Source organism: Sinohyriopsis cumingii, chromosome 6 (genome assembly GCF_028554795.1).
Source record: "Sinohyriopsis cumingii isolate HCF-2022 chromosome 6, ASM2855479v2, whole genome shotgun sequence".
NCBI classification, from domain to species: Eukaryota; Metazoa; Mollusca; class Bivalvia; order Unionida; family Unionidae; genus Sinohyriopsis; species Sinohyriopsis cumingii.
In genome coordinates this window covers 99052908-99065377 of record NC_142966.1, presented here as the reverse complement: position 1 = coordinate 99065377, position 12470 = coordinate 99052908, and the positions used below count along the sequence as shown (strand labels likewise).

At 33.8% G+C, this 12470-nt stretch overlaps 1 protein-coding gene across 5 annotated transcripts in view; it reads left to right on the top strand.

Moving 5' to 3' along the window:
- LOC149797539 (uncharacterized) overlaps window positions 1-11660 on the top strand; it is an 84529-nt gene extending 72869 nt beyond the window's left edge. For all 5 annotated transcript variants that reach the window (XM_089962397.1, XM_089962394.1, XM_089962395.1 and 2 more), the window contains 4 exons: window positions 657-858; window positions 5628-5711; window positions 7170-7262; window positions 7821-11660. In XM_089962397.1, coding sequence (XP_089818523.1) covers window positions 657-858; window positions 5628-5711; window positions 7170-7262; window positions 7821-8435 — 994 coding nt within the window. In that variant the 3' untranslated portion in view covers window positions 8436-11660. The remainder of the gene's footprint in view (window positions 1-656; window positions 859-5627; window positions 5712-7169; window positions 7263-7820) is intronic.
- Window positions 11661-12470: the final 810 nt, after the last annotated feature.

Sequence of the window (12470 nt, the reverse complement as noted above, 5' to 3'; positions counted from 1 at the left end):
GTTTGGTGGATTTTCCAGGCATCTAAATTCTATCATTCACACAAGACAAAAATATTTTATAAAGTTTTGGCGCCCTAAGACCTTTGGCGCCCAGGTTAACCTCCGCTTCCACCCCACCCCCCTCCCTTAACACGCAGTTGCATTAGGTGATTCAAATAAAAATTATCTGCACTAGAATTTTACTTGCCTTGCGATTCGTTCGTTCAACCGTTGGAAATATTAGTCTTCGATGTGTCGTATTTCGTGCAACGTATATTGTCATCCTGTGGTAGAGTTTAATTGTGCAGGAAGGTCGTCTATATTGAATGTAAAATGCGACATCTGTTTATGATACTTTCCACCGAACTTTTCTCAAAATGTCAAGAACTATGTCTTGTTGTAGGAAATGTAGAGTGACAGTTATCTGTTTACTGAATTAAAAACAATAATTTGTAAACCATCATGATGGACTAGTACACTTATTTCACAAATTGCGTATTTGAATTATTCACATAGTTGTTTCTAGCTGAGGTTCCTGTTTAAACGTTTGCATTAATGCAGAGAATTTTGCATCAACTGCATAGTCAGGAAGTCCAATGTTTTCGCACAATATCATGACAGACAAGAATGGCGAGTGGTTCAGTTGCTTTTTTAAATATAAATTTTATCCCAACAAGACTCAGTTCCGAAGCTGCTGCAAGAATGACCCACAACAATCCAAATATTACGGATCTGAGTGACAAGGATAGGCCGACTAAGATTTCCGAGAGGTATGCAGAACTTTATGACAACCAGTGGACAGATGCTTTCGAAAATCTTCAGAAGAATCATGACCTACTGGATACTGAAGTTATAGAATTTCTTCTTGATGTACTGTTTGTAAGTATAAATGTTATGCCCATGCATGCTAATATTTGTATCCAAATCTTACTGGTCTAAACAGTTTTAAGAAATGACAACTATCCATCTATCCATCCAACCGTAGCTGCATAATGCAGACTTACCATTTCGCTGTACAGTTTGTGGTTAATTATTTGATACAGGTGTGTTTCCTGAGATAATGATGCATATAAACCATTATTTGAGTAGTAAATATAACACACCTAAATAACATCATCTATCCAGTTTATTTGGAAACTGATGATATGGACGAGATTGTCATGGTGTGACTATACCACTGGAATTATGTTTTGTCTGCTTATATATATATATATATATATATATATATATATATATATATATATATATATATATATATATATAAAGATTGTCTCAACAGTAGTCTATCATTTATTCTAGATCAGTGATGAATTTCCACTGGTTAATCATTAAGGATATAAAAATAACGACAAAAATATTAAAAATTCCCATTTTTTAAATGAACTGAACTTACACCAAGTAACCTACAAGAACCTTGGTCGTCGCAACGGTATATGTACACTTTCTACGTTATCTTCATTGTTTACAATATCTTCGTTACAATGCTGCGATAGCCTAGAGACTGTACTGTAAATTAGTTAAGAGACACACAAATAATGTAATTTATTTACTGCCTTTGTTTGCTGTTTTTGTTGTTGGTTTGTTTGTTATTTTTGGTGGGGGAGGTGGATTTAAACCCATCATAATATTCTAAAGCTGATTATTTATAAATATTAAATTGCCCAAAGGTCAATCTGGCCCCCCCCTTCTCTTTTAAGCAACATACTAATGACCAACAGAGAAACATGTGGATAGATAATAAGTACGTGTCCCCAGTTCAGGCTCTGTCTGTCTGTCTGTCTGTCGCTGTCTCCCTCTCTCGGTATATAAAACTCTTATACTGACAGATCAATCAATCAATCAATCAATCAATCAATCTATATATTGGTTGATTGATCTGTCAGCATAAGAGTTTTGCCACAGTCTTTCTCTGGACCATGATAACAAAACATGGTCTAAAATCCGTGAATAACACAGCGTAGCAGGTTTAGCCTGTGTCAGGTCTCTGGACCTATAAATATGGTAAATTTAAGTTACAAACAAACCGTCAAGCGGAAAGGGGAAAGAGAGGGATGAAGGATTAAAACAATCTTATGGTCGGTAGTATTGTTAATTAAAGCATAATGATGACATGGATAAACTGTAAATACATCAATTACCTCTTGTTGGTTCGTCATTTCGCTTCAGTGATATTCCCCACTCGAGTAAATAATACTCCCATGTAAGTGAATGGCTTTGAGTTCAGTGTTCAAGAAGCTAGCTATGCTGTGCTTTTAGTGCTCTACTTTCTTCGCTTAAACAATATTTCGTATCTATATCTTATTTGGGTCTTATATATATTTAATCAAGTTGAATGAAAATACAATCTAAAAAAAAAAAAACAACACCAAACCCCCGTCCAAAAAAGACCTCCCCCCCAAAAAAACCAACGTAAAACAAAAACAAAAATAAATTACTCCAAACAAGCATGGAGTAACTTATCAATTTGCGAGGAAGATTGTGAATCGTGGCAAAAAAACAGAACTACATTTTGTGGTGGACACACTGGGTAGAGATGTGAAGAATTCACTAACTCCGTCAATGCTATCTCGGTTGGAAATGGTAGTATGTATATTTGTATGTGATATAAATAAAATACATGCATAACATATACTCTATATCTTTGATAAAGCACTCGTTGTATACATTTTTGATTAAAACGAACCGAGGCTTGCATCGTTTCCTTTTACTGAAAGATTTATGCATCTCGCGGTATATCAATGATACAGCGTACATAATATAAATATTCTCTCTCTCTCATTATCTCGTCAATGTACTCGTTATACTCAGCATAATGTACTTCTCCGATACTGTGCATACGCTTTTACTACAGAACCATACGTATATGATGCCTGATATTAACATTGTTAGAATTGAAAATATTTTTTTTTTATTGAAAGACGAATTCCAACCGTCTCAGTTTTCATGAACTTTTGTACTTACTCAAACATTTTGTCATATCTCCTTTCTAGAGAGCTACACAAAGACGACATAAAAATAAAAATTGTTGATTGGCGTTAATAATTCAAACATTTCTAGGCCATAACCCAAACGAGATTTCGTCCAGTCAGCTGTAGTCTCGACATTATCTTCTTTTTAAATAGACTATAACAATATGAATTGTGTGACAGATGGTATGAATCGGCTGAGACACTTTAAACCCTCATTTCAAATGTAAGTTGGCAACATTTTTCTTGTGAGTAGTTATCGTACGTTAGCGGAAATATATGATGGCCTCTGCACGCTGGCATGGCAATGCATCAGTCTTAAAAAAAAAAGCAGTCTGTAACACCTGGGGCAACTGTAACGTTGCCTGTCCTGATGAAAACTTTCTGACTTCATCTGTCTTTTAACTTTTCCACATCGTTGCTGACAAATATCACGGTAAATACAAACACCATTATGAAATCAAGAGTAAATGTCAAATTGCAAAATAATATATTCACACTATTGATGTATTTTATATCAAGCTAAGGCCTGGTGCCTGTTTAAAAATGCGAAGTCGCTTCCTTTGCAACGTATTATATGCTGACAAATGCTAGGCAGATTGTCCATGTGATTTTTATAACTAACGTTTGCCAAATGTAAGCGATGTTGAACTTCCGCGCTTGTTAATAACAGACAATGAGCTCAAGGTGCGATTCTGTGTCTGCTTGGTCATTGCACATGTGCGTACTAAAGTTTTATTCAGCCTATCCAATTGTATCCCAATCAGAAGGAAAGGATGAATTGTTTTCTTCTTCTGAGGTCTGAATATGTATCAATGTATGTATGTATGTATGTATGTATGTATGTATGTATGTATGTATGTATGTATGTATGTATGTATGTATGTTTTGTAACTCCTGGTACACGAGTTTTATCTAATTTCTGTAATTTTATTCATGGCTGCAAATTGTACAGAATATATTAATTAGATTTTGCCTACACGAGTAGGTCTGTTGAGAGCGTAAAATTTCATAGGATCTATAAATTGATGCATACGTATGTGTTCACAATTGCTAATAATAATCATAATAATAAGACTTGAAACCTTTCTGTTAACGTTCTGATTGGCTGATGGGGTTTGGGCGGTTCTAGAAGAATTCAGTAATTTTTCACTGGTTGGGCTAGGCCACATGAATAGATAGTTTTCGAAATAAATTGAGTTGTGTGATCTACCTCGTGGGGTATATTAGGAACTATAGTTGTAATAGAAAGTGTATGTCCAGAGAGAGCTGAACAATCAGATTCATTCCTATTTTGGAGTCATCCTCATTTCTTGTGTTCCTGTTGTAAGTCTGCAGACTTGCTGGATGTTGTACTTAGATATTATTCGAGAGGAAAAAACATTTGTTTGGACTGTTCAGTGGAAAAAGGAATTGCTCATTATTTGGACCATAATAATATTCTGGAACTGTGGTGAATTATTTAAAGGAGTCCTGGATAAAGCCAACTTGACGACGTCACGATTATAGGCGGAAAAGTACATTTCCGGTTTTGAAATTTATAATTAACTTTTCATTCATTTTGACTTTATGGAACTTTATCAGGTTTATCTTAGATTCACTTTTAGTTAACTTTGCTTCTAGGGGCCCCGAGTGGCCGAGTGGTCTAAAGCTCTCTCCGTTACGGATCACTGCCATCTCACCTCTGTCTGCGTAGGTTCGAGTCTCGGATTCGGCCAATGTGGTTATGTGAGAAAGCTTGCCAGTAGCTTCTCGAGGGTCGGTGGTTCTTTCCGGGGTTTCCCAGGTTCTTCCTCCACCATTAATACTGGCCGCCATGTATAGTCTATCTTGTGCTTTTTTTTTGGCGATAAACCCTACAACAACAACAACAACAACAACTTTGCTTCTTTCTGTTACTTAGATTGTGGCCATAGAGTCTTATCAATATGTATGTATGTATGTATGTATGTATGTATGTATGTATGTATGTATGTATGTATGTATGTATGGATGGATGGATGGATGGATGGATGGATGGAATGATGCATGGGTGCATGTATGTATGTATGTATGTTAATGATGGACTTGTACAATAATATCATGTATGTGAATATACTTTCATGGTAATTCAGAGCCAAACAGACTTAGCATACAATAGTATTGATAGTCAATGGATCCTCAGCTAAATGGAAAACTTAAAACAAATCGAAAACAGTAATGATCGACACTTTAGTCTTAGAAACCTAGGTATAAGAAATATTTTAATTGAATGATCACAACAATATCTGCTTATACAATCAAAATATTTGAATCAAGATTCATATTAACCACTACTCCTTGCATTTATCATGTTCGTCAACTCGAGTCTGTTGTAATCAAATGAAGAAGATATTATTTAATATTTATTTCCAAATTTACTTCTCGTATTGATTCAAAGAACTGTAATTTGACATTTAAAAGAAGTCAGCAATATCTGTTACTCTCAATTCTAATCACAAAATCTGCATGAAAAGAAGGCGATAAATGATGATCAAACCTTTTTTGAAACTATCATATCGTCATTGTTGTTACATAAGTGATTATAGTCTCGTACATATGAGTACATATAATAAATGTTGCTCAAATGAAGTTCACAACGATTTCTAAATGACCAAGTCACATGCATGAAAAAAACTAAATACCCGATTTCAATCTGGACAGATTTCTTTTGATGAGTGCAAAAGAACCAGATCAGAAAGAGAAGATCTTGTGAAATTTCTAAATAAATATGTCGGCGCGGTTGGGGTATGTATATTTTGATATATTTTTCAACATCGAAATCTTGTGTTTATTGATCGGCTAATTCGAGATTTTAGATTAGATTGCATGCTGTGATTTATTGATGAATATTATTATGCATCTTTTTCGAGGTTTACATTCAAAATGTTATTAAACATTAAGGGTTAATCCAGTTGTCAGAAGTAAAATGTTCACAACAAGACAGGGGATCGAACCCTGATCTCCCGAATTCTAGCTGGGGTCTCTGCAACATGCAACATGCAACGATTACTTTTAAACTCGGATAGAAAAGATTATCACACATGAGAGATCCTGACATGGGAGATGTGACTGCTGCTACCAAAATGTTAAAGGGAAAATGTGCTTAGTCAGTCTGGGGATCAAAACCAAATCTCCCGAATTCTTGCCGGGTGTTGTATTACTTATATTGTCTCAGATGACATCCCCTGCAGGTATTTGTGACGCAGTGTATGTAAACACCATACGTATATTTAATTTGTATTTGTTAAATATTTCTCCATCATTATGGGTTATGACAAATTGTATTTTGTAGTTGGACTTGTCCAAAATGAAGTTGTCTACCTCACTATAATCATTGATTTTTTTGTAAGCAACGTAGCTGATATTTCTCCGTGGGTGTAGGTTAAATATTTGGGTCATTATCTTAGTCTGAGTCATGGACATTATGTTTATCATATTCTTTTATTATAATTTTAATTATCGACTTTTCTAATTATAACTTAGAGTGTTCTAAACCTGAACTTTTGGCCCACGTCAGGGTTCTAATTTTATGTCTTAGTTTAAAAAAAAGTTATTGTTTACTTCAAATATTAGTAATTCCAGCTATAACATCTGATCAAAATCAGTTACTATTGCTCTGTTCAGTATTTTGATTTGGGTGAAAATGTGTTTCAAATTATTATTCCCTAGAATTAAAAAGTGCTCCATAATATTCTAGGAAAGATACATTAACTTGGAATTATAGTGAATTTAAACAAGAAAATCTTTGACTATATAACTGTGATTCATCAAAAGACCATTAGCAAATTATCGCACTTCAGGCCATTATATGCACACCAACAGTGTTGGAACTTATTTGAAATACCACTAAACTTTATTTACCACTTCATTCGTTAGCACCTGTGTTAGAAATTCTATGATTATTTGGGGCTTAATTCACAATAGCGTAAGTTCTTCTACATTTTAACTTTGTATTCTAGGAAAATAAATTATTTATTGAATTTTATAAAAACTGTTGGCTAACACTCTTTCCTATAACTTATTTTAAAACCACATAATCGCAACACCCAACCGAGGACGAATAACCAGTGCATGATTTCATGTTTACGATATATGTTAGTATGTATTCTTTACTTACACGAAACCAAGGTTAAAACAAGTAACCATTGCGTACTGTTTTAGATCTAGCTCCTGAAATATTTACGTCATCTGATACCATTTTAGGATGATCAAGATGTGAGAGTGCTTGAGGTGATGAGAATATTGAAAGGTGCCCAGAAGACGAAGATTACACAAACGCAGAAAGATTATACAAAGGTATCGCCGTTATCTAAATCTGTACCTTTTAATCAGAAAGATAGATCAGATAAAGAGCTAAGGATAATTTCTTTTCTTTCCTCGTTGTCAACCATGTGTTTAACATTTTTTGATATTAATGCTTTTAAAGAGAGAAATACCCCAGCACAGATGAATTTTGGAATTGGTACGATTTTTCACGTCGTAGGACTCATAATGGAAGATTTTCTTGAGAACTATCTGCCAGAATATTGCATTGTCCGATTTATAATGATCTACTAGCATACAAGGAACTCTGTGGTTGACAATTCACGTGCAATAGAAAGCCAGTTAACAATAAGATTCGATTTATTTTCTTTCAACATATTCATTCAGTTGAAACGGCGTGTCTTCTTAAGGCAAACTTGCAATAATGACATATTCATGTATTTTGCATCAAACTCTCAAATTAATTAAAATCGTTGTTCATAATCATGCCTTTGTTAAGAACCAACGAGTCAGGTAAATTGACCATAGAATGAATAATAAATCAAATTAAAATGACATTTTACAGATTAAACTTTTTAATGTTGTGTGCAGAAGGTACATGAAAGACTGGAGGCAAAGTACAAGAAGAACTGGCTCCAAAGTATTATACCATATATGGATGAGTGCGTGGAAATCTGCCTTCTGATGAATATCCAGGATCCAGCCCTAGAATTAAGAGGAATATCAACAGGTGATAGAGTATCACTGGATTTAGCTGTCTATAAACCGTACACTAAATCTGGGTCAAAAATTGACCACATTGTGTGGCCGGCATTGTATTTATATAAAGATGGACCCCTGCTAAGCAAAGGTATTGCACAGGGCATGCGCTTATCGTTCAAAGGGCAAGAACTGTCGATAGCAGAACATGATGTAGGCAAAAAAGAACCTAAAACCGAAGTCAATACACAGCAGGAAGAAACTAAAGTTCACTTAAGGAGGGATCGAGTGTTGAACGGCAATAACGTTAAAAACGAGAAGATTAATAAGTTGTCTGAACAAGAGACGAAAATCCAAGCTTCACCAGCTTCACAAGGTTCAAACAGGGAAAATAATGCTCATCAGCCATATAAAGAGATAGATGAAAAGAGTCAAACCCAGTATTACAAACCTGACAGCTCTCTCAAGAGCGGAACAAATCATTCAGCAAGCACAGTTCGGAAATAAAACGATGCAACGCTTTGTAGTTGGAGTAATTCGGTAAAGTTTTGACTAGATGCTCATAATTGAAAACGAGGTGTCTTGAACATTTGATGGCTTTCAAAAAGATATCGATGTATGAGAATTGAGAAACTAAGTATTCTTCAGTAAGATAATTCTCATTTTCATGCGTTTGCTTTATATGCTACATATACTGAGAAAAGATGATGTCGGTCTTTTGTCAATACTTTATTGCTTCTGCCCATGTTTGCCCACGGTCTACTGTTAGACTTTGTTTTGAAATCACTTCTGATTAACCACGAAGCTACATTACCGCAGAGCAACTGTTAGGCATTTTACATTTTGTTTAGACACATTAAAATAAGTCTAATCAGATATAAAATTTTTTTTACAAATGTTTAGGGGACTTTTATGTTAGCCATGTGATGTAGTTTCAGTTGTCCCTCAAAGATAACTACGTAAATGTAGAGGGGTGGTGGTGCTCCGAAAGTGTATGGCTGAAGAAGAACATGTCTATTTACCAAAAATGAACGACATGACAAAATTAAAGAAGATTCACTCTAGGTAGTTAATAATGAACCAAGAATTAACGAAATGCAACCAAATATAACTAACTCAACAAAACATTAGATCCAAATCAAAATACATTGTAACTGAAAACAGTAATAATTATGTAACTTACAGCGTATTTCGACATATGTAAACGGGGTAAGCTATCACGTGATTTTCACAAACATGAAGTAAACTCTTTACGTGGGCTATGAAATTGCAAATAGTTTGCATAATAAGTCTACTGTCTTCATAATGCCTCCGGTCAATTGCAGTCGAATACCCTAAATTGTCTAAGTTTTGCACATACATAATATTGCACATTTCTTAGCAATTAATTTATGTTAGTAAAACCGATAAAAGAATTTAATTTTTGACTGACACTTTCAATCAGATTATTTTTATTTGTAAAATGAAAATGTTGTTGCCCGAAAAAATGCAAGAATTAGAATACTAACTAAACTGTTATCGCCGGAAAACGTGCATAAACGTATTTGGGCTTCATTTTAGGGTCAGAGGAAAACGTTCATGGTTTAAACACCTGGAAAATAATTTCAAAATTGTAAAAATAATTGAAACACTAAACATTACAGAAAGAAATATATGAGAGGAAGAATAATACATCTCATTTTCCCTATTTACATTTTACTTGCAAATTGATTTCTAGTAAGTTTAACACAAGATACACTAGTTTCTTTATTATTCCTTTTACAATATTAAATGCTGCGTTTAGCTTTCTTAAATGTGGTTTGATTATAAAAGTTTATAACAAATCACATGGTTTTTCTTGTAAAATAAGTTAATTTCAAATTTGTTCTTGTAGCAAATCATCGTCAGTAATGATTACACCGAAATTAAACTTTACACCATAGATCATAATAAATGAAACGACTATGCAAATTGTATGCTTATTTTCTTAATAAGTAACTGAAAAAATTGTTTTCATTCTTTTTTTTAAAGATATGTTTCTAATCGTATCTACGCTATGATGTATATTTATATCAACATGATCCTTTATAAAAGTAGCAATTTTATTCGATATATTTCACCAACATAGGGAAAGATGGATTTGCTCTTTCAGCTCCCTCACGTTGCTATACTTGAGCTCGAGAAAGATATTCTTAACATGGTAGAAACATTACAACTTAGTCAACTCTTTTCGAAGACTATTTTCATTTTACCATGCAATAAATTCACAATATTTAAAACTGTTATCCTTTTGAGTATGTTTACAATATACAGATAATAGTACACTAGTAACAACTTGTAAATAAAGCTCGTACAGAGTAGAGGATAGTAGACCACTTGAGTTCCCTAGGCTGGATGAAAAAGATATACACAAGAGTTAATTCCCTTTCCCGATTAGAGTAAAAATCATATAGGTCATGTAAGCATTCAATACCGATTATTTCAGTAATGGGTGTATTTTTTCTTTTTCTTCAAATGGCAGTTATTTGATTGATTCTGATCATCATACATCTATATTCTTTTGGAAGGTCATTATTGACACGCTCCGAGAAGTACATTTGGAAAATTCAATGTTAATGTACGTGGACGCGTTTGGACGAGATTTACGTAATGGTGTGATAAAGTACACACATGATCAGATGTCGCGCGCTGTGATGACACAATGAGAGATACGCATGTCGAAAAATATCAGTACTACCCTATATTGTGACGATTAGACTCTACATATTCTTGTCCTGACCGAGTTTGGTACCTGTCCACCATTGTAAAAGTCCATGGACGATACTTTTCGTTGGAATTTCTTTATGACAGTTAAGGTGCTGAGCAGTCATGAATCAGGACTGAGTAGACTTTGGTTAAACAGAATTAGTATTAAATTTTTAAAACAATGATTTATATTTAATGTAAGATTAGTAAATGTGCATACATGACCTATGTAACTGTTACTATACAAATGGACACCATTAAATATGCATCGCGCTCATCTTTTCTGTTATTAATAATTAACAGCTATCTAATTGTTTTTCAGATGGTATATTGTATGATATATTCATATTTGGCCAATGTACGATGAAAGTAAAAAAATAATTTTATTTATCTGACTCGCAAACGAAAACAGGTTTTGCTCGGCAGAAAGGGAAATAACCTTTGATAAAGGTTCATAAAATGTTCATAAGAACTGCAACTCTTATATTGCCCAGTGACCATTATCCCACATGCAGCTTGATTTTTGTAATTTATTTGAAATTGTGATGGTTTAAGGACGATGAATCTGAGAGTCTTCTTTTTGTAAATAGCTCCCTTAAAAACTGCCATTTTTGGCACTGCAGTTGAATCAAATATATCACAGAAAGCAAACAGTCTCTTTGGCTTACACTACTTTAGACAATATTACTTTTATCTCATATAAATTACTTTCCCAAATGGTTTGAAAGCGTTATCCTTGTGTTAATAATGGAATATATAATTTATGTTGTTTCTTTATTTTTATGCTGTATACGTTTGCTTAGGATAGGTAATAATAGATATTTAAATTTATTCATGAATCGAGTGCAGAAAACGCAAATTTAGCGTTAGAGTAGATTTTATCCTGATTTTTATTTTATCCCATGTACAAAGACTTTCTTTTTCAAATCAAACAGCATCTAAAGTCTTGCTGATATATCACCTCTGAAGCCAGTAGAAAAATAAATAAAGGTATAGTTCAAAATCTCATTGCGTTTGATGTTTCCATTTCCCATCACGTTTCATATCATGATTGATAGGAAGCCCTTGACAGCCCTTGTCTGTAGATTATTATAAGACAGAACTCTAGGTTGCGAGAGTGTGATATATTAACATCTATTGTACATATTTCTATCACTTGTTTATATTTTTCCAATTATTAGAGCTATATCGCTTGAATATATTTTTTTTCCAATTATTAGAGGTTTTCTGACCAAGCGAAATTGATCTTGAGTCTGACGCATGTATTATCTAATCGCGTCCTTTTGTGATTGGAAGGTAAAAATGGCCACACTAAAGCTTAAACTAATTGATTTTGATTAAGAATATATGTTGCACATATTTCTTTGCCTAGGCCCAAATAATTATAGCACCCAGTATGCTTTGTTTTTGGTGGGGGACGTCCTGTTATATTTTGTTCTCTAAAACTAAAGGGATGACCCCTGTCTAATTGTGTGGGTACATAAAGGCGTTGTGTTTATGCTATAGAAGTTTGGAAAAAATAAAATTAAAATATATAAAATATGTTTGTGTTTTTCTTTGTATGTAACATTTGCAAAAGTGTTTTGTAGTTTTCGTTTGATCATCTATAAGTTGCCTGAATATTTTCTGGTGTTTGTATGATTGTAAGGTGCTTTGTCCTTTACGGATGTTTTTTTCTCTCCATAGAGTTAAAGCGTCACTGCATACATTTCTTCCACTAGCTCTTTGTCAAAACCAAGGTTGTAGTAATTTCTTCTCTCTTCAGGTCCCATTTTCTGTTGTTTATTATGGTTTCTTTTAGCTCTTTTACTTGGTCTT